The sequence below is a fragment of the Amphiura filiformis genome, chromosome 13 (assembly GCF_039555335.1).
Source record: "Amphiura filiformis chromosome 13, Afil_fr2py, whole genome shotgun sequence".
NCBI classification, from domain to species: Eukaryota; Metazoa; Echinodermata; class Ophiuroidea; order Amphilepidida; family Amphiuridae; genus Amphiura; species Amphiura filiformis.
The window spans coordinates 12,788,255-12,810,921 of record NC_092640.1 but is presented as its reverse complement, the minus strand read 5'-3'; the positions used below and the strand labels follow the sequence as shown (position 1 = coordinate 12,810,921).

Genomic DNA, 22,667 nt, shown 5'->3' with positions numbered 1-22,667 from the left:
TTTATAGCTGTTGAGCGGAGGCAGCCACGACTAAATGCTACTGTAGAGATAATCCAAACGGAATGCCACAATTAAACAATCGTTGATTTGTGATTTTTCACAGCAGAAAGAGCTAAAGTGACTGAGTAAATCCGACAATGCGCATGTGCAAGTCAAGACGATACATTTATTACATATGGTCACAGTCAGATCACCGAGATACACATGTTCCTTCCGCACATCTATGACATCATGCAGTTATTGTTGCCTACATGTATGCACACAACACAGGAGCACTCACAATAGGCAATTGACCCCTACTGGTAGCGCTGTGATGAACTAGTTAGCGTCATATATCAAAAAGTATAACAGCTATGATTTTAGTACTTGCTCTATGTTACTTATTCTTTTCAAAAAATCTGAATTTTCAACCCGGTACAAGCTTTAATAACGGGGGACCATACATTTGTATGAGAAAGAAATCCTACCATCTATCCAAACTCCCGTGTTATTCCAATGCACATTGTGCTTCACCGGGCAGCCCTGGCTTGGTCGTATTTGGAAGATTGTTGTCACGAAACCGTAATAGGTACAAATTTAGTACTTTCTGTCAATCAAGTATGGTTTATTCTCTACATGTCAATCTTTAAATCATTAGCATAGTCCTTATAATAACGAGGACCGCCTTGATGAGTAAATGACAGCAAACCAGTGAAAAATACCCCAAAACTCGGTCAGTGGAGCTTCACCCGTACATGTCAATAGAGTCATTATCGATTGGATTAGTCGACCGTAGCGGACAATTCGATCGCTCATTGGATTAATATTATCACGTGGTAATAAATTTGCATTGGACAATAGATTACTATAATGGTTTAGTACTGCATATATCGGTTTAATCTTCACTAAGCCTGTTTATGGCTGGAAAGGTCACGGTGAATTTGCCGTAGACATAATGCACTATGATCAGTTATTGACAGCGCCACCTACGTCAGCTACCAACAGGAAGCAGCCGACGTCAAAGGTCAAAGCTGGTCGTTCAATTTGAAACTGAAGTGCTGTGTTACAGCACGAAACGTCATTGAGGTATGTTAACATCACCTTTTTTTTGGATTTGTTTTAGAACATTTTAATGTAATTTTAATCGACAATCCTGATGAATCTATTTGCGGATTATTCAAGTGCAAGCATCGAAATATGGCTTCATTCATCATTTTCTACCCCGGTATCCAAATATTTATCATCTGAATATCACATTCACGTGTATCGATCACGGGTATTGATTTTAGTGTCTCTGCTGTACAATGTAATTATTTACCAGGCGATGTCGGTGTGTGTCCTGTCATTAGTTTTTCACCTCTAGGTCTATAAAACGTATACAAAGTTTGGTTTCAATAACAGGGAATTTTTTTTCCTGACGACCCCATGTCAATAACGCATAGAAATGTTGTGGTTTTTTTGCCCCGGAAAGGTACGAATCCTACTTTCGGCAGCGGAAGAACCTGACGTCATCAGCATAAATCATAAATTGCAGCGATAAATCAGCCAATAAGCGATGTGCTACGGGCTGTGTCTGCGAAGTGTACGGGCTGTACGAATGTAAACACATAAACATGATCGTTTTGCAGTTAATTTAATCGCCATATTTCATTATTATAAAGCAATAATTTACAAAAAAATTGAAGGAGACTTTTTCGAAGAGATTTTTTTCGTTGATCGAGAAATCTATGCACGAGTTCTCGATATATTAAAATATAAGCTTTACATAATTGTAATTGATAATTTACATTCAGCATGCAATAAGTTTTCCTATTGGTGGGAGGGTAAAATGGGAGAGGGGGTTGGCAATTTATTTCCTACAAGGAGAGATAATACGCTTGACCTATTTTCTTCCCGTCACCCGCATCACGTTTTCAATTTGACCAAAACTTTCATTATTTTCATAAAAAAGTCAATTATCAGCAAATTGAGATGGAAATATCAAAATTGAAACTCTCAAAATGTCTGACATCCCCTGCTGATCATAATCAGCAGTTTTTCTTAGATGTAGGGGTAGAGGATACATGGAAATTTAAGGATAACCTCACCATGTTTCTAATGATTACAAAAATTGCAAATTTCTTTTCATTTTAATAAAAAGCAAATTCAAATCTTTTCTCAATCTGTTGCAAAATGTTTGTTCATTCGTTCATTCATTCGTTTATTTCCATATATAAAAATATACAACTACATCAAAAATATATCAATTACAATAAAGTACAAAAGAAACACAATATGGCGGAAAGGCAGGAAGGCCAATAAGGCCTGAGAATTGCCTTTCCCTGACGAAAAAACAAAACAAAGATTATGAAATCAACAAATATAAATAAAAATGACTAACAAACATGACAAATTACAGTGCTCGAGAATGGCCTAATTGTACTTAGAGATAAGATTTTGTTTAAGCTGTTTGCGGAAATGTTTTATGGACTTTGAGTTTTTAATTTTTTTGTCTAGAGAGTTCCAAAGCATGGGCCCGCTCGTTCGAATTTTATTTTTTGTTAACTGGAGATCATTATTTCGTCTTGTCTGGTAGTCATGGATGTCAGAACGTTTTGTAAAAAACTCATTAAATGAATTAGGTAGCTCATGTATGGAATTCTTGTACATAAATACACCGAGTTCAAGAGAATACATATCTTCTATATTTAAAATGTTGTATTTGGCAAATAAAGATCGGGTATGACTTCTATAATGACTGTTAGAAATTGTTCTTATTGCCCATTTTTGGAGTTTGGTCAGTTTATCTAAGTAAAGTTTACATGTATTCCCCCAGATTATAATGCCATAATTGAGGTACGGCAAAATAAAAGTATAATATAGGGTAAGTAATATTCGATCAGGAATAAAGTGTTTTAATTTGTTAATGATACCAATATTTCTCGACAAAGTTTTGGAAACGCAGTCAATATGACATTTCAGGTGAGGTTTTCATCTATTAAGACACCTAAAAATTTGGTATCTTTCACTCGGTCCAAAAGTGTGTTGTCTAGGACGATGTTTAAATCTTGCTGCACTTTGACTGATGTCATATGAGGCGTTCCTAATAATATATAATTTGTTTTGCTTGCATTAACTGATAACTTGTTTGCTCTAAACCAATTGCTTACTTCTTTCAATTCAGCATTCACGACATTTATTTGATTCGCAATATTTTCATGTGAGTAAAGGATAGTGGTATCATCAGCAAATAGTATAAAATCCAGAATATTAGAGGTACTAGTGATATCATTAACATATAATGTAAAAATAGTGGACCTAATATTGATCCTGGCGGGACACCACATACAATATCTTTAAGTTGTGAGTCACACGTGTTGTAGGATACATATTGCTTTCTATTATTAGATAATTTGTAAACCATTCCAATACCACACCACGAAATCCATAATGCTCTAATTTATGAAGAAGTATTTTATGGACAATTGTATCAAACGCTTTTGATACGTCTAAGAAAATTCCAATAGTTGGTTTATTAATTTTATCCAGCAGCTGTAATATAGCCATATAGGTAGAGTGATTGGATCGAAATCCAAATTGTTTGTCATTAAGGATTTCGTGAGTATCTATGTAGTTAACACATGATCTTAGAAGCATACCTGTTTTAGATGGTCTTTCATCAACAATATAGGTAATAGCCATATAAATGAAAGTTTTGCCAATAATACAATTTTCCAAAATAATGAATACTGAAATTAGACCTCATATTTCACTGGAAAAAAAATGTGACGGGAAACTAATCATTTCATTTCATCAGCCTAAGGCGCTTTGGTTTTTGCTGAAAAGGCACCAAATAAATAACGATTAAAGCCTTAATGTACGATCTTTTTTCAGAATATACCTTTTTTTTTTTTTTTTTTTAACCGATTTTTTTTTGGGCATATCTTAATACTAATTGCGGCGTGTCCGTCCGTCCTCTGTCCGCGCGCTATCGCGTTCGCGTCCGCGCGTTTCACGTTCACGCGGTGCACTATCGCGTGCTCGCAGTGCGCTATCGCGGAGTATCAACGGGAGTGTGCGCGGAGTACAGTGCGCGCATCGGAAAAGCATTACAGTGTGACTAACAGGTGCATCTCATCGGACCAATAATTATAGGCCTTTATTTTCAACATATATTTCAATACCGAACACGTGCACACACCAAACACGTGCATATAGGCCTATTTCAGCAGAACATGACTATTTCCGGAAGGCATATGAACCGTTTTTGCGTTCACGTTTCTCGCCATTGATTAAGTTGTGTCAAGTTGTGTCTTGATCATTGAGAGACGCATTTCATAGTTTAAAAAATCAGGGCAGGTATATGGGTTTGGGTAATTCGAAATAGGCCGATCACGAGAAGCGCCCGACCCGAGAACCGCGAAATCTAGTTTGTAATACTTACACATGTTCCAACTTCAATCTATGAGCAAACTGTCAAATTTTTGTAGTAAAACGGGATGTTTTTATGTTGGTCCGACGTATTATCATAATATTTCAGATTATGATAATATGTCAGAACGATCGCAAATCTTAATCTTCTACAAAGCTAGTTTGGTTACGCTCACAAAAAAAAAGTGAAGAAAGTATAACCAAACTGGCTGCGTAGGAGACTAACTCTGATTCCGCACTCGGCGTCCTAATCCAAAAAGTATACGATATATTTGGAGTGCAGTGATAGAGGTGAAGTTTATGATGTTGTTTCTTTGCAAATTTTCAATGTTTTTCGCGTCCAAATGTATTGGGAACTTTCATAATGATTGCATATTATCATTTTGGAAGAAAAAGAAAAATCTAAAATTTAAAAAGATCGTACATTCGGCTTTAATAATAATTGATAATTCAAGCAGATTACGTGGTATTACATTACATATATCCTTAGGCCATGTAGGCTAAGAGACCAAGAAATATGTTAACCCCAGACGGAGACAATGAAACACAAGGAAACAGCAAATTTTTGGCAATACTTTAATATTGGCCATCAGGATGAACAATAATTTTATTTTCATAAACAAAGATTTCAGCCATTATATCATTAAAAGCAAAGGGTTTGTATACAACCCTGGAATGAAATAAAAAAGTATGGGATTCCAAGATAAAAGCGAAAATACTCAACCCAATTTCTGTTCTCCAGCGAACACCCGACTGAGGAATCTGAATCCCAATCAAGCAAATTCAAAAGGGGGACTCCAGAATAAGAGCAAAATACTCAACCCAATTTCTATTCTACAGCGTGCAGTACTGAGGAACATGGAGCCCATAACCCGACAAAGGGGATTTTTATAATGGCCCAAACTTTCCACTCTATCAGCTTTAGTGCATACAATCAGTTGCTCCGAAGGCTAAATGCCCTGGAGTTTTTTTTTTAATATATTGATATATATATATATATATATATATATATATATATATTGATATATATGTGCCCTGAAATGACCCTCTTTTTTCAGTAGCCTACACTGAATGACCCCCTTTTTTGGTCCTCAAAATTGAAATTGAAAAAAAAAAGAGTTTTGGGGCGCTCCCTTACAAAATCACCCCATTTTTGACATTGCCAACACCGAATGACCCCCTTTTTCTGAAAATTTCTACACTGATAGACCCATAGTTTCGTACGCTGGTGGGTACTTTCATATTCGAGTGCCTCCTCCGGGCTCTAGGTGTCAGACCTGGAAGTTACAATGACTGAAAGAAGAATGAATGTGAGAGAATATTAATATGAAATATAGAGATACATGTGCATATAAATGGAAGATGCAAGATAAAAGAAAACAAACATCTCCTTGTTTAATATGTGGCTTGTCCTATGTATTAAATGTAATTAAACATAACTTGTTAGTTCTTGATTGATAAGACTTTCTTCTGTGAGGATTCCTTCCTATGTTAGACTTTTTTCCGAAGACAAAGCTATTGCAATAATGCTATACTGTAGTTAAAGTTTATGCTGCTGTTATATATAGCATTATAATGAAATTTATCCGAACATGTCGGAAGCATATAATTTATTTGCTATTTTATATCAACAAGGATAACTGAGATTCCAAGATGAAAGCGAAATGCTCAACCCATTTTTTGTTCTACGGAGAACACCCGACTGAAGAATCTGAATCAAATTCGGAAGCTTATAATTTATTTGCTATTTAGAAAACCAGGCAAGTTAGGAAAAGAAAGTGGTGAAATAACACTAGGTATACATGCAAGTTCGGAAAAGAAAGTGGTGAAAAAACCAGGTTAGTTAAGAACACGGTTGTTTGATGGTGTGTAAAACTGAGTCAGTTTTAGGAAAAGTTGAACAATGATGGCGCTATTTATTGTAATTTACAAAGAGTAGATACTTGTAAATGATATCTACCAAAAAACGTTTCAAAACGTAAAAAGGAGCCAAGTTTAAAAAATCTTTCCTGTGTGGCTTTTCACCCTTTTTTTAAACTTGGTCCCATTTATGAAAGTTTCTAAAGACCCATACGAAGTCATCTTTAGGCTCCTTGTTTGTTTTCTTAGTTGTCAGTGTTCATTTTGTAGAGTAAATTAATTAATGTTCGTGCTTGATTGAAGTTTTTCCGTAAAGACAAAAGTAGCAAATACTCACTTTATTAAATTCTTCATTGTCTTGTGCGATTCTGCGCCTTGTGTACAGATGTACTATATGTAGCAGGTTGACAGACAGTCAATTTGCTAAGTATATATATAAAAATACTCTACTACTCTTTATGAACACGCAATATATATAATGAAACATAAACCTTCAAATGTTTTTGATAATACATAGCCTACGTCATATTGCACCGCTTTCGAACAGTCTTAAACCTAAATGTTGCATATAGAAATTATGACTCATTCTTCATGTTATTACGGTACTACTTTACTGAATGGGACCAAGTTTAAAAAGGGGTGAAAAGCCACACAGAAAAGATTTTTTAAACTTGGCCCCTTTTTACGTTTTGAAACGTTTTTTGGTAGTTTAAATGTATGGCAAGCCACATCATTCATAAATGCGAGTTTTGCCCGCTATACTGGTCGAGGAGCCCGCTATACTGGTCGAGGAGCACGCTATACTGGTCGAGGAGCACGCTATACTGGTCGAGCAGCACGCTATACTGGTCGAGCAGCACGCTATACTGGTCGAGCAGCACGCTATACTGGGCGAGTTTTCACCACGCCGAACGGCGAGTTTTCACCACGCCGAACGGCGAGTTTTCACCACGCCGAACGGCGAGTTTTTCTGACGTCGATCTAAAATACTTATAGTTCACGAAAAATACTACATGTAGGATTATAATGTTTAATAACAATTTTGGAAAACTTGTATGCAATATTGTAACAACCCACTGTTTTTGGCGCCAAAGTTGGACTCCCTAGCTTACTGAAAATTGGTCGCTCTATACCGGTACGTAAACGGAAAAATGATAGGCCCTAGGCCCTAAGGGTGGCGCCCGGGGCACACGTATTATTTGTATTGCTACTTGAACAATGTTCAGAATGTTGTATGAACGGGGTTCATTCATAGGATTTCGGGCATGATCGTTGATTTATAGGCTACGAGTGTTTAAGCGATCATGCCGAAATCCTATATGAATGAACCCTAAATCAATGTTAGTTGCAAATTCAATCAGTCAGGTTATTTATTAATGTTATTTATTGAAGATCGGGTTAAGTGTCAACCGGTATGCTCTGAAATTTGTTCATTTTCGTGCGCACTCTTTTGCCCTTTAAACACCCCCCCCCCCTCGGGTACTCACATGTATACGGGGATGTGCCGCCCATGGTTTTAGTCTCAATGGGTTTTAGTCTCATATATTTTCCTACTTTGTTTCCCCGGATAATACTGCAGCATTACAAGGAAAGCCGCATTCAAAGACCACAAAAAATGTTTGGTTGTAGGCTACTTGTAGGGCCTACTCCACCGACCGATCCTAATGTGCAGGGCCTACCCATAATAGGCCTATATGTAGGCCTAATACGCCTATTTCTTTTAATCCAAAAATTAAAAGAGTCTATTTTTCTTTTCAAAAAAGAAAAATCCAGTTTTCCCAAAAAATGTGTTTTCCTTCAATAATTCAAAGCACATTCCTGACAAGCACTTTTTATTGTGTAATAAACATTTAGACCACATCAGAGAGGATGCCCACAATTAAGAATTAAAAATAAAATAATGAAAAATCATAAAAAAGTGAAATGTATATGATGATATTATATGATGTTATATATGCCTACACTTGAAACCAAAATAAAGAAATACTTAAGGGATCCAAAATGAGCGTTTATTGCGTTTCGACAGTATTTTTTGTGGGACATGAAAGCACCTCAGACCTATCGAATTGCATTCTGAATACGAAGCATGTCTTTCTGATATCAAATAATTTTCATTTTTTTAAAATCACAATATAATACAAATTTTATGACAAATTATAAAAATTTGATATTTTTCAAATTTTTTGATATATAACAGTCCTCGAAGTAAATTATGTAAATCTAATGATATATTCTTAAAGTGTATGTAGCAGGAGGAAAAGCCGACGGTCAATTGAAAATTTTGACCTTTCATATTGAAGATATGGATTTTTTCCCAAAAGACCTAATTTTTTTTTGGTGTTTTGGGAAAAAAATCCATATCTTCAATACGAAAGGTCAAAATTTTCAATTGATCGTCGGCTTTTCATCCCACCTACATACACTTTAAGTATAAATCATCAGATTTATAAATTTTACTTCAAGTACTGTTAAATATCAAAAATATCAATTTTAATGATTTGCCATAAAATGTGTATTAAATTGCGAATTTCAAAAATCAAAATTATTTGATATCAGAATGACATTCTTCGTATTCAGAATGCAATTCGATATGTCTGATGTGCTCTAATGTCCCAAAATAAATACTGTCCAAACGTTCATACCCCAGCCCTTAAAGGGCCACATAAATAAAAATCACGAGCTATCTGGTCAAGAATGATAAGAGGAATACCGGTAACTATGAAAGAGCGGCAACATTTTTACGTTAATTTATAGGCCTAATACGAAAAAGAAAAGAAGAACCTTTAAATTAAAACACAGCACAATTTTCTTTTAATTTCATTTGTGATATTTCCAATTTATTTTCCATTTTTACACATTAAACAGAACAGTCACATTTTCAAAGGGCAACACCTGATATATAAATGTAGGGCATGTCATTTTTCCTAGAGCGACCAATTTTCAGTAAGCTAGTGAGTCCAACTTTGGAGCCAAAAACAGTGGGTTGTAAAACACGATATTGCCTTCATATTGCAAAATTGTTTTTAAACATTATTATACTACGTGTAGGCCTATTATTATTATACTATGTGAATATTTTAGATCGACGAGAGAAAAACTCGCCGTTCGGCGTGGTGAAAACTCGCCGTTCGGCGTGGTGAAAACTCGCCGTTCGGCGTTGTGAAACTCGCCGTTCGGCGTGGTGAAACTCGACCAGTATAGCGTGCTGCTCGACCAGTATAGCGTGCTGCTCGACCAGTATAGCGTGCTGCTCGACCAGTATAGCGTGCTGCTCGACCAGTATAGCGTGCTCCTCGACCAGTATAGCGGGCTCCTCGACCAGTATAGCGGGCAAAACTCGCATTTATGAATGATGTGGCTTGCCATATAAATGTGCTGATCGAAGCCATCAAGCATGTCAAGTCAAAAACATAGGCAATTACAGTTCAGCTGACAGTCACAGAAATGACCCTTAATTGATTTTATGATATGACAGGCAATGATTACAGCTTGGCTTTTTTTTAACAAGGGGAAACGTCTAGTTTTACTGACACCTGCAACTTCGGGGTATCAGATGGTCCATCAGAAAAGTAATAAACATCTAAAAAAGTAACTAACCCCCCTTAAATTATGGCAATTGTATTACAAATCAGTAAAATGCGTTGGAAGCAGAATTTATTTCTGAACATTTTGACACCGCATTTGTAGCAATTGACTAACGTCGCAGTGTACATTTAAATCAATGTAACCCAAGATTTGAAAGTTGCAGTAAATTCTATTGATTTGTATTTAGTATAATGGAAGGAAATCTGTGTAATGATATCTGAGTGTTTTTGTATTGTTGTAAGTGCAACTTTCAATTCTGGACCTTACTACATTAAATTGACCGGTGTTTTATTGTTTTCCGGGCTATGGTATCAAATGAGGTGCCAAAATGCGCAGAAATAAATTCTGCTTCCAACGCATTCTACAGATTTGTAATAGCCCGTTTTGGAATAATGGCCATTATTTAAGGGGGGGGGGGGTAATTAATTTCTTTGAGGTGTTTACATAATCAAGTAGACCTACCATACGGGGGTGGGATGGGGTGTGTCTGTATGTGCGTTTGTGCGGGGTGGTGGCAGGGGCGTAGCAAGAGCACCAGGGGCCCATGGACAAGGAGCAGTACGGGCCCTTTAACCAGGGCAGGACCCTGGGCCAGGCCAAAATTTGGAGGCCCGGAACTCACGTGCCGAGGAAGGTAGGCCTATGTGCACTCAAAGTCCGTGGCCAAGTTTTGGTTTAACTAATGGGGACCAAGGGGGACTAACATATTTTGTTCAATTCAATTTCAGACTATTTTGGCCCCAGATCAACATAAACTTTGGTATTTGAAAGCGCGCGAAGCGCGGAAAATTTACAATTTTGCCCTATAAAAAAAAAAAACATGCTGTTATTGGGGTTAAAAGAAAGATGCATAGGGCAATTTTGGGGCCCCCAAAACTTGGGGGCCCAAAATTGCCCTGGACCCGGGCCCATCTGGCCCAATGGTATAAAAATCCGGCCGTGCTCTCCATTATCAGCCCTTATTTAACTTTCGCTTTTGTGCTCGGGGCCCCTGAACCCTCGGGCCCATGGACTTCGTCCACCCTGTTCCCCCGCTTGCTACGCGCCTGGGTGGTGGTGGTGGTGGTGGTGGCAGTGGTGATATATTTCTGTCAAGTTCAGAGTGTCAAGTTATAGGGTCTCTAGAGGGGTTTTTGATCACAGAAATTAGGAGAGACATTGTCAACAATTTATGGATTCATGCAGACAGCTCCCTTCATGTCGAGAGTCGTGTGCCTACATCTAGAGCCCTTTAAGCTTGAACAATACGTAAGTAATGAGAGAAAACAAATAAAGCTGACATTGAAATCCAACTTATTTGTATAGTGTGTTACAAAACACCAATTAAAAAATCTTGTTGCATTGTCAGTTTATGCCTTAACCTTGTACAATAAGTGGTAGTTTGGAGAAATAATATTTGTCCACTTGTGAAAAGAGTATACTTGACCTCCATGGTGATCAATAAGTATATATGGGCACTATACTAGTCCAAACTTGATTGGTTACGAAGGGCTATAATGATTATGTATTGAACCAACCAGATGGGGTTAAAGCAGCTTAAGCTTAAAATTGTTATAGGATCGAAAAGCTCTAATTTGATTGGTTAGTCAGATGATTATATCACTTAATTAACAAATCAGGGGCATTGTAAGATGGAGTAAATAAACTGCTCAAATAAAGAAAGTCCGCAGTCATGTAACATGTCCTACACCAAAACCTGATCTTGTTATGAAAATTTAATTGATAAGGTCGTGTGCAGAATCTTGTTAGCCCCAATTTGATACCAAATTTGAAACCAAACACTCTAAATTCAGAGAGATTGATACCAGTATATGAAATTTGGTGCCTTTTCAAAAGTTGCAAATTAAAAACGGACCTCGCTGTGACGCGGACCTGTAGAGGTGAATGGCAGAGCGCGACCATTGACAGCCCGAAACAACCGCTATAGACGAATCCAATTTCACGCATTGCTATACCTCAATGGCTGCCAAAGTTGGGTCCCCGTCAGCTCAATCTCACCTAAAATGTGAAATAATGCGGCCTTGGAGGGTATTTTAAACTGCATTCTATCACCTGTGTTACACGTAGACAAAAGAATGATGACAGTTTACAACACAAAATAATCTAAAATCGATTTTAAGCGGGTTTTTGGTGTTGCGGGGACCCAAAGATGGCCGACCAAATCCTGACCATGACTTGGCTCGTTGGATTCGTCTATAGGTCATATCGATCGCATCGTGCCCTAGTATTCACCAGTAAAGCACTGTGTAATCCATGCATTTTAAATTAACAATTGAATAAAGCGCGCACTTGGGATAGTTGACAGGCTCATCGTGGGCAAGCAAGCTTGACCACATTGCCACGCTAAGCAATTTCAGTCGCGTGCACCAAATGCCATAAACTGGTACCAATCACTTTTGAGTGTTTGGTTTCAAATCTGGTATCAAATTGGAGCTAACAAGATTCTGCACACGACCTTATCAATTAAATTGTCATAACAAGATCACGTTTTAGTGTAGGACAGGTTACATGACTGCGGACTTTCTTTATTTGAGCAGTTTATAATAAACGATAAAAAGTCTGAGATTAAACAATATTGCGTAAATCTGGTGCCTTCATCGGAGAAAAGGAATCGCAGAAAATAGCGAACGATGTCGTTACATTTTCAAGGCAAAGGAACGACTTTTCTAGGACTTGTTGACATGGAACCTTCGAAACAGAATTTTTTCTATTTAAGACCTAAACATTTGAGAGTATTGAGACGACTTACATGTTTGAAGGTGAAAAACAACAGGGCACGCAATTTTTTCGCTGCGATCACAAATTTCAATCATCACGTTGAATCGTAAGCAAAAAGTAACTGAGTTTGATTGACAGGTGACATCATATGCGACGTGGTATCTTTGACTGATTTTTATTAGTTTTTGGTGTAGTAATTACCCGCCTGTGATTTCTACAGCAACTCTTATTATATTAAATGATGGACACTTTGGCAAAGAAGATAGTGTATGTTTTTTTTGTTTGTGTTTTTTATATATATAGCTTTAATTTCCATTTGGAGTAGCATCCGCTTTCCAAAAACAATCCCAAAGTTCTAACGTAGCATTAGTATATACAAATAGATTTAAATCGGTTACGTTCTACTTGTGATAACTCCTCATATCAAAAAACAAACAAAATAATACCTTTATGCATAGCCAGGGGAGGCTTGGGCATGTTGAGGGGATTCCCCGCATAATTTTTCAGGTATGAAAATGGGTACAACAAAGAGTAAAGTGTCATTAAAATGACTACAATGGGACGAACAATTGACAAATGGGGAATAGCAGCAAATTGTCGACGTCGTACCCATTTGTCAAAATGGGACGAAAAATTGACAAATGGCTACGACAATGGGTACACACACACACCCACTAAAAGGCTGGCTATACGTTGCTACTCTACTCAGCCGTTCATAATTCGTAACACAATTTATTGTTAATTGTATCTAATTTTAACCACCGATATAGATATTTTAATTATAAGTTTCTCAGCTATAATAAATTTACATTTGTGGTAAAGAAAAATATTGATCTAACGGCACACTAAATGCACTTGACTTCCGTGATTGCCTAATGCCTATGCCCATTATTAAGCCTTAGAAAACAGTAGTCGATTTATTGCATACAAGCATAACAACCGTCAAAATATCTAGCTCCATTAATTAAAAAGACCTCAACAATCTCTAACTCAATTTAACGTGTTATTCAAAAATATTAAAGACACACGGATAAAATATATATATCTACAGTAGATAGCATATTGGACCATTGTGTTTTACTGCTATCTACAGTAGATAGTATCTACCAAAAAACGTTGACAACGTAAATAAATCAGCAAGTTTAAAAAAACCCACCTCGGCTCACTTTTTGAAACTTGGTCCCATTTGTAAAAGGTACTGATTTAAACTTTATCATATTTATATAAATCTAAAACATTTCCAGAAGTGTTATGTATCTTTAATGTGCAGATGCGATAAAATTTGTAAGCTTTCTGGAACGATCTTGTTCTTGCATGGTAAGCCAATATCCTATTGTGTTTTGTTTTATAATAATCATGATTAATTATTGAATTAAACGAATAACAAGTATGCTTGTAATCGTGTTGGAAACGCTGTATTCTGTTGAAATAAAATAAAAACACTGATTTGCTGTTGGTGTTCAAAATGGGACCAAGTTTCAAAAAGTGAGCCGAGGTGGGGTTTTTTAAACTTGCTGATTTCTTTACGTTGTCAATGTGTTTTTGGTAGATTTCTTTTCTTTTTATGAATGTAGCCAAGCAGCTCCAGGCTTGGAAAGTCATCAGGTTACTAAGTGCTCCATAAAACGAAAAATAGAGGTTTGAGGTTGCTATTCTTGATTCATGACAATAAATAATTAAACAAAACTTTATCAGTCGTTTATTTTTAAAACTTGCTCGTCACGTATGACTGTAATGTTAAGAGGCGTACACAATGATCAATATACATTTTAATATACTTTAATCATTCAAGGCAACGTAAATATGTAAAGAAAATGTAAATATGAACAACACACACCCAATGTTGACAGTGCCAGAGAGACACAGAGAGTAAGTCCGATTTAGGCCTACTTCAAGTCGGAACTGGTAAATGCGCATAAGCGTCTAAATGCCCCGACTAGGCAAGATAATCGTGTTTTAATGTATGTGGTTCTTTGTAGCCCTGCGGGGCAATCTACTTGGCTATTCCAATTTCGCGGTTTGTGGTTCTTTGTAGCCCTTCGGGGCAACCTAGTTGGATATTCCTATTAAGCGGCGGTTGTCGGCGATCTTTCGTGGTTTGTGGTTTTCATCAAGCCTTGCCATCTATCGGGAGCTAATTTATAGTTTAAGCTTGTTGGATATCCATATTTCGTGGTTTGTGGTTCTTTGTAGCCCTGTGGGGCAATCTAGTTGCAGATCCAAATTTCGCGGTTTGTGGTTCTTTATAATCGATAGGCCTGCAGGCAATCTGGTTGGATATCAATATTGAGCGACAGTTGTTGTTGAACTTTCGCGGTTTGTGGTTTTAATTTGTTGAATATCCATATTTCGCGGTTTGTGGTTCTTTATAATCGATAGGCCTGCAGGCAATCTAGTTGGATATACAAATTTCGCGGTTTGTGGTTCTTTGTAGCCCTGAGGGGCAATCTAGTTGGATATCCCTATTAAGCGGTGGTTATCGGCGATCTTTCGTGGTTTGTGGTTTTAATTTCCCTCATCAAGCCCTGCCCTCTATCGGGAGCTAATTTATAGTTTAAGCTTGTTGGATATCCATATTTCGTGGTTTGTGGTTCTTTGAAGCCCTGTGGGGCAATTGTTGCATATTCAAATTTCGCGGTTTGTTCTTCTTTATAATAGATAGGCCTGCGGGCAATCGCCTTGGATATCCAAATTTCGCGGTTTGTGGTTCTAGTTGGATATCCCTATTAAGCGGCGGTTGTCGGCGATCTTTCGCGGTTTGTGATTTCAATTTCCCTTCAAGCCCTGCCCTCTATCGGGAGCTTAATTTATAGTTTAAGCTTGTTGGATATCCATATTCCGTGGTGTGTGATTTTTTCGCGGTTTGTGGTTCTAAATATCAATATTCAGCGGCAGTTTTTGGCGATCTTTCGCGGTTTGTGATTTTAATTTGTGACAATTTATAATAATTATTCCAAATATAGTTTCAGTCTGAGCTGTGAACAGAGATGTGTTTTAAGTGACGAAGATGTCATGATAGTCAGGCATGGTGAAAGCATCTGGATGGTGAAAGTAGGCCCTAGGCCTAGGCCTAAATGTGAATAAAAAATCAAACATGTTTGTTTGATGAAAAAATATAATATCACAATAGCAATGGATGTTCGAAATTGTGTTATTCTTGATTTATGACAATAAATTGGTTAATAAAACATTTAAAAAGAAAGGGGATGGGAAGTTTCGAACTTGAGCAAAAAATTCACAAATCGATTAGAAGTCCATGGCCTTAACCGCTTCCCGATATAACGAGGTGTGAAAGTGGAGTATTTATTAATATGAATGTATGCTGTGGTCCGGAAAGAATAAAAGAATTGCGAAAAACTTGATTTGTCTGCGAATGGGATCCAAAATTTGTATGTAGGGTATCCAGGAAAATGCTAGGGTATATTTGAAAGTGAATCTGAAAAAGCAGTGCGACAGTGACAGCCATGTATGGCTGTAGCAGTGTCGAAAGATTGTGGATATCAGTATGATTAGCTATGATTTGCCACTAATTTTGGCTATGAACAGTGGACTTCGGGTATATATATAAATGCGCATTTATAAATGCGCACGTGACATCTACAAGTCGCCATACCGTGTTCAACGATGTAAGGTACCCGGATGTGCACAAATTCCACACGCAAAAGTATGGGCGAAAATGACAGGTTACAAGGAAAATTGGTTTTGCAAAATAGTGGCATTGATTGCAAAGGGCAAAATAATTTGACCCGAAACATAAACTCTTTATTTGGATTTTCCATTACGGAAAAATAAAATTTATGACGGAAAAGCTAGATATAGCTGATTTAAAAAGTTATATTTCATTATTTCCGTGCTAAATGGGCGTGGCAATTGGCCATATTGATGACGAAATGTGTTTCTTACTGGCATTAAGGTCAGAACTGGGTAGCTGCCGATGATGTTATTTGATAATGTTTGCACGTAGGGAACTTAGGGGCTGTCATTTTCTTCGGAAGGAAGGGGTCATGGATTTATTTATTTGGGAGTCAAGATAAGTATCCCCCCCCCCCCCGTAGCGCCGCCAATGAACATAACTCTGACCCTAATTTTAACTCTAATTATAACGTAAATTGAGGAAACTATAACTTTAGCCCTTTTCGGTATAATGACCCTCTCAAACTAATAGGCTAGATGTCCCCGCCCGACCTCCTCAATTCTAACTTACTCATTCGCTCGCAAATGGACAAAAAACAAATTCAAAATGTGTTTTTAAGCACCTTTTGTGTCCCCATGCTAAATCGGTAATCTGTACACCCTTTGTCACCCTTTGACGTACAATTTAGAGTATAAACACGTAGATGACTGTACATGATCTAATCATACACTTCTAGTGCCTGTTTCTATTCATCGTTATGTATTCTTCTCCCGTGCATTATTTTCGCGAACTACCCTTCATAGCCCAAATTATATAAACCTGCACGCTAAACAATGCATTATCTAAAACCCGCACGCTAAACAATAGATTCTAGATAATACGTGCACGCTCAAATACTAGAAATACTACTTTCACATTACTATATAGTAGAGTTAGGTGGCGCTTTCGACACAGAGGTCACATAACTATATAATTGTCTGTTCGATATATATACCATCAAAAAAGTACGAATATACATTCTGTGGTGTTAAAATGGTATAGTTACAAACGGTGTTCTATTTTGCAAATATCATTGTCATAAATTATGATTAATGACCTCAAATAAATCAAACATCAAATGAGAATAATCGAGCTTCTATTAATTAAAAAGGGCCATAAACAGGTGGATCATAATTATACAAGATGCAAAATATTCAGCATTTTACAAATGAAATACATGTAGGCCTATATCTAAAATAACATGGCCGGGCCCGGGAAACACACACTAGCGCATAATATCATGATCATGCTTTATAATAATGAACAAATTGTAAAATCCCAATGTCGTGTGTTTAAATATAAAGTAGATTTTAAAGTTCAAATTATAGAGCTATAAAGTCCAGTTGATATTGATATTGATATATTTTTTTCTCTCATCTCAATTCACCGTAGTACTAGTCGGACATCTAAATCGATCGTTTCCAGGTGAACTCTCTGTGTTCGAAACCACGATATTAAATGATCCCAACATAAATTCAATTGGTTACAAACCATGCGTGAATAAGTTACTAAAGTATGACGTATGGCGCAATCGATACCATTGATAGCTAACTTATACAGGGATTGATTTTCTTTACCAGTTAAATGCTACCTAGCTGGTCAATGGCCTGACGATGTTTTTTAAAATATAAGATATTTTCCCTAATATTAAAACTAATATAATGAATGCAGCAATTAATATTGCCTATTGTTTTAATACACTCAAAGTGTATGACGGATAATGTACTCGTGCAAATGCATTCGTCAAGATATTCGCACTTGCTATGGAGTTATTGCATTTAGCTCTCGAGCCTATCGGCTCTCGAGCTAAATGCAATAACTCCACGGCGCGTGCGATTATCTTGACGAATGCATTGCACTCAGTTCATTATCCTTATCATCCCGGCTGGAAGATGTTGAGGAAGACTCGTATACTATACATGACGCTCATACGTTATATGACAATATGACGTACAATCACGTATGTGATGCATGGTTGGAGGTTTATTCAGCTAGTAAGTTATACACATTATTGTCATGGTATATTGTAATTGTATACGTCAATTTTGTTCAGTTTGATTCAACCGGCTTATAAAGTTTTACTTTACACTGAAGGGGAAAGTTAGCAAAAAAACAATTAATTTATGAGTGTAAAAGGCGGAGGGGTGGTTTTGGGGGAAGGGGGGACAAAATAATATAAATAAAATTATAAATAAGGCGAGAAAGAGAGAACCCTGTTCTACGGGCGAACGGACCTTTCAAGTAGGGTCGGTCGGTCGGTTGGTATTTTTTTTTAAATTTTTAAATAACCCAAAAAATCACAAAAATCTGTAAATAAATTTCAATTTGAGAAAATACAAAAAAAAATTGTCCTGAAATTTCCGAAATTTGGGGTCGGCATTTGTTTCCCAATTTGTTCAAAATAGAAAATAAATAAATAAACATTAGTTATGTTTGTACATGGGGGGGGGGGGTGCTGTTCAAAATAGAACAGGCTTTTTGTTTTTCGTCGCATAAATAAATAAATAAATAAATAAATAAATAAATAAATAAATAAATAAATAAATAAATACATAAATACATAAATAAATAAATAAATAAATAAATAAATAAATAAATAAATAAATAAATAAATAAATAAATAAAAATAAATAAATAAACATTAGTTATGTTTGTACATGGGGGTGCTGTGCAATAATCATGATCCTTTGATATCCATGATTTATCCTTGCAAATTTATAGCATCGAACCTCCATCCAATGTTCCTTGCCAGTGCTAGCCACGAAACAAGGTCACAACTGTAGCCACTCCTTCAATGGTCGCCATTTCAGTGATTGACAGTGATGTAATGCAAATATGGCGCTAGCCATCTGGTCACGTGCGCATTTATAAAAGCGCATTTATATATACAACCGAAGTCTCCTGATGAAATACCGCGTGAAATAAAGCAAGAATGTTTGTTTATTATCAAACAATCGGATTGACTGTAAGATTGGTGTAACTTTTTGAAATAATGACACTTTAGACAGTAAATAAGATTTAGCATGGTGTTAGATATATTTTGTACCCAGCGAAATATATCATAGAACAATAGCGTTTTGTTCCGTGTAAATATAGTCTCGCGGTGCATCTGTTTATTCTTCTTTATCAGTCGTTTTTTTTAAAACTTGCTGGTCATGCTACCGCGTGACTCTAATTAGAACATCAGCAAACAGACTAACAAATGACAAGGGAATTTTCAAAAAACTTATTATCATGAAATGTAAGGTATAACTCATATTTTTTGGATAATTTAAATAAAAATATATGTAAATAGCGCCCTCAATTTGCACACAAATGTTCAGTTTATAGAATTAAATTTACCACAAAAAGCAGAAAAAGATGAATAATTTGATATAGAAACGAAAATCTATGTTAAAAATTGCTACAAAATATACGACGTATAGCTGTTGGTATTATTCAGTTCTAGAATTGAACATTACAATAATAATTTGTTAGAAAAATTAATAAATGATCACATCAAACAACCGTGAGAAATTAAAATGGTTTAAGAACGCCAGGTAAGTTAGGAAATGAAATGGTGAACGAACAGTGGGTAAGTTAAATAGTTATTTTAAGAGTGGATCAATTATTAAATTATGTTTGGGCAGGAAGGGTATTGTTAAATCAGCGATGGTAGGTTGACAAATAAGTGGGTTAGTCATAATAAATGGGATTCAAACCCAGATAGGACAATGAGAACAAAATCAAGTACATGGGTGGTTGGATCTGAAAGCGAGTGAATTTAATGGGTTAAAGGCATAAAGGGAGTAAGAAGGTTAACCAGTGGGTAAAACGGAATAAGGTGGTAAGATAGTGTTGGATGGGTGGATGATATAGGTATACATACCATTTGTTGGTCCACAATAAGCAAAGTATAATATGCATAATGTCCCAATTTCATCAACAATTAAGGATACGTGAGATATTGTTTGGTATGTACCGATGATAACCAGAAACCAGGGTTGATCACATAAAAAACATCAGATTGATATGAAAAAACACCACAAATAATAAGTATATTAGCACATTACTCTGTGTCGGAGGATTACCACAGATTACCTTTGGTTTAATATATTCAGGGCAGGCCTATACTTTGGTCAGATCGTTATCGGCGGGCCTTATAATATCGCGGATTAATATCAAAATATTTCATTTTTCTTGCGACATCTCGCCAGAACCATTACGAATTATTAAGTCCCATACTTTGTCTACTTTCTTTAACACACAAAATATAGACCAGACAGGTTAACTAATACCACTCTTAACGTGGGTCTACTTTTCGGCGTAGTTGTAAAAGCCTAACATTTCCCGCCTTTTACGAGCTGATCAAACTATACATGTGGTACCAGAATCTTACACAAGGCACATGTATATTTGGTCTAGCATACAATGCAGTTTGCCATGATGGTTTGTAGAAAAGCCAAAACAACTCACAATAGAACCATAGACCACGCATTAGGAAACGAATTTGGAGAAAACCCTTCTGTTAATAAAATACTATGCTGAGCCACCAGCCTGGGCGGCTCACGCTCCAGTAATTTCAGATGATTGAGCTCAGTAATACATCAAAGAATGTCTTAAAATTCATGAAAACAAATAGATAATCAGCTTATCGGATTAAAAGCTTAGAGGGAAGGTCTTGCTGCTCAGCGAGTGTTTGTAATTATCAGAAGGTTTTCTCCAAATCCATTCTCTAATGGGTGTAACTTTAGAAACATATTTTTAGAGAAGAGACTAATAAGAACGAAGAGGATTGATGTATTTACGAGTTTACTCTGTACTGGAGTAAAAGTGATACCTACCTTGCGTTCTTCTCCTCTCGCTTCCTTCTTCTTTCATCTCTTTTCTTTCTGTCTCTCGAAGGCGTACCTGAGAAATGATACAATATATTTGTAACAAGTCATGATCAATACCCTCAGTACGCCAGTGACCATCCTCTATTGTTACGCATAGGCGTGCTAAAGATCGATCGATACATGTACCCATTCAAATCAGCATAATTCAGGAATACACTTTTTGCTTTGAAAGTATTTTTTTCGGTCAAATAAAAAACAGTAATTTATTTTCAGTACTGTCGGACAAAAACATGGCACTTGGATATGAGCATGTTCACATTTTAATCTCTGTGTGACCTTTGTGACCTCTAGAGGTCACTAGGGGTCAAATCTGAAATGCCTCCACATCTTAAAATAAACTCTGGACCATGTACTTCATGTATGGACACTCATCATGTTTGGGAACATATGGGACTTGATAAAGATTTAATGCAGTTATAAACTCCGCATTCGATTTGTATTTTGCATAGGCCCGGCCCTACCCTGAAGAAAATACACAAATGTGTACAAGGGGCACGTTCGCCCTTTTGATAAGTTCATTGAGTTTGTTAACTCCCTGAACAGGAAGGTACATTTAGCTGGTGATTTCAATGTACATGCTGACATCCCCACCAAGTACGATTCATCTCATGTCCTTCATTGGCAGGATCTGGGTTTGTTCAACATGTTGTTGGTCCTACGTATAGAGATAGTCATACCCTAGACTTGGTGATATCTCGTGAAATTGAACATGTCATCACTAACTCTATCAATGGTATCATTCATTCATTGCGGTATTGAAATTATCAAACCAGATCCAAAGAAAACTCTTGGGCCCTTTACAATTGAGTCCGAGTTTACTGTACAAGATTTTAAAAATAGGACTCGAGGTGACTTTTAATTAATAATTATTAATTATCTATTATTTTCTTTATTTAGTATTATTTATGACAACCAATCATCAACCCGTTTTGACTGGAGTCAGCATTTAATCATTTTACTACTATGCTTACTTTTACACCATGATGCAGTCATGTCTACAATAGAATTCACCGCGACCTTTGCAGGACTTAAACCCCATTAAAAGCTATTAAACCAAAATTACACTCATTGAAAACAGTTCAACTGATTAAATCAGATCTTCTCTGGTTGTGCACATGTGTCTGTTTTATATGTGCGGTATCGCAATGAGCTGGTATTATATAGCTTCAGTTGGGTAAACGATTATAAAGGAAACGAAAGGAAACAATGGTATGTATACATTTGTTCACGAAATGAGACAATGGTCTGCTTTTTGTTAACCAGCATTCTTGAAAATGAGCAACATAATGATTGTTGACTTAACACGGTTTGGAAATAATTTCTTTATTTTTTTTGGTGTTATCTGTCGTTTACATATCCGAGTGTTGATCTTAGGATCTGAGTGTTGTATGGCTCGATCTGGCAAATGCTTATGGTTCTGTTCCACATGCACTGATTGAGTTTGCCATGGAATTCATGTGGATTCCTGAGAAGGTGAGAAGCTTCATCATGCAGTACTACAGTGATTTCCGTATGCGGTTTTCAACAACACAGTACACAACCACGTGGCAGAGGCTGGAAGTTGG

General features: G+C 36.6%; 1 protein-coding gene across 1 annotated transcript in view; it reads right to left on the bottom strand.

Annotated features, from left to right (window-relative positions):
- Window positions 1-5,432: 5,432 nt before the first annotated feature.
- Window positions 5,433-22,667, bottom strand: part of LOC140167200 (uncharacterized) — a 33,672-nt gene continuing 16,437 nt past the window's right edge. The window contains exons 4-5 of the mRNA XM_072190554.1: window positions 21,049-21,115; window positions 5,433-5,666 (exon numbers count right to left, since the gene is read on the bottom strand). Of these exons, the coding sequence (XP_072046655.1) occupies window positions 5,524-5,666; window positions 21,049-21,115 (210 nt within the window). The 3' untranslated portion in view covers window positions 5,433-5,523. The remainder of the gene's footprint in view (window positions 5,667-21,048; window positions 21,116-22,667) is intronic.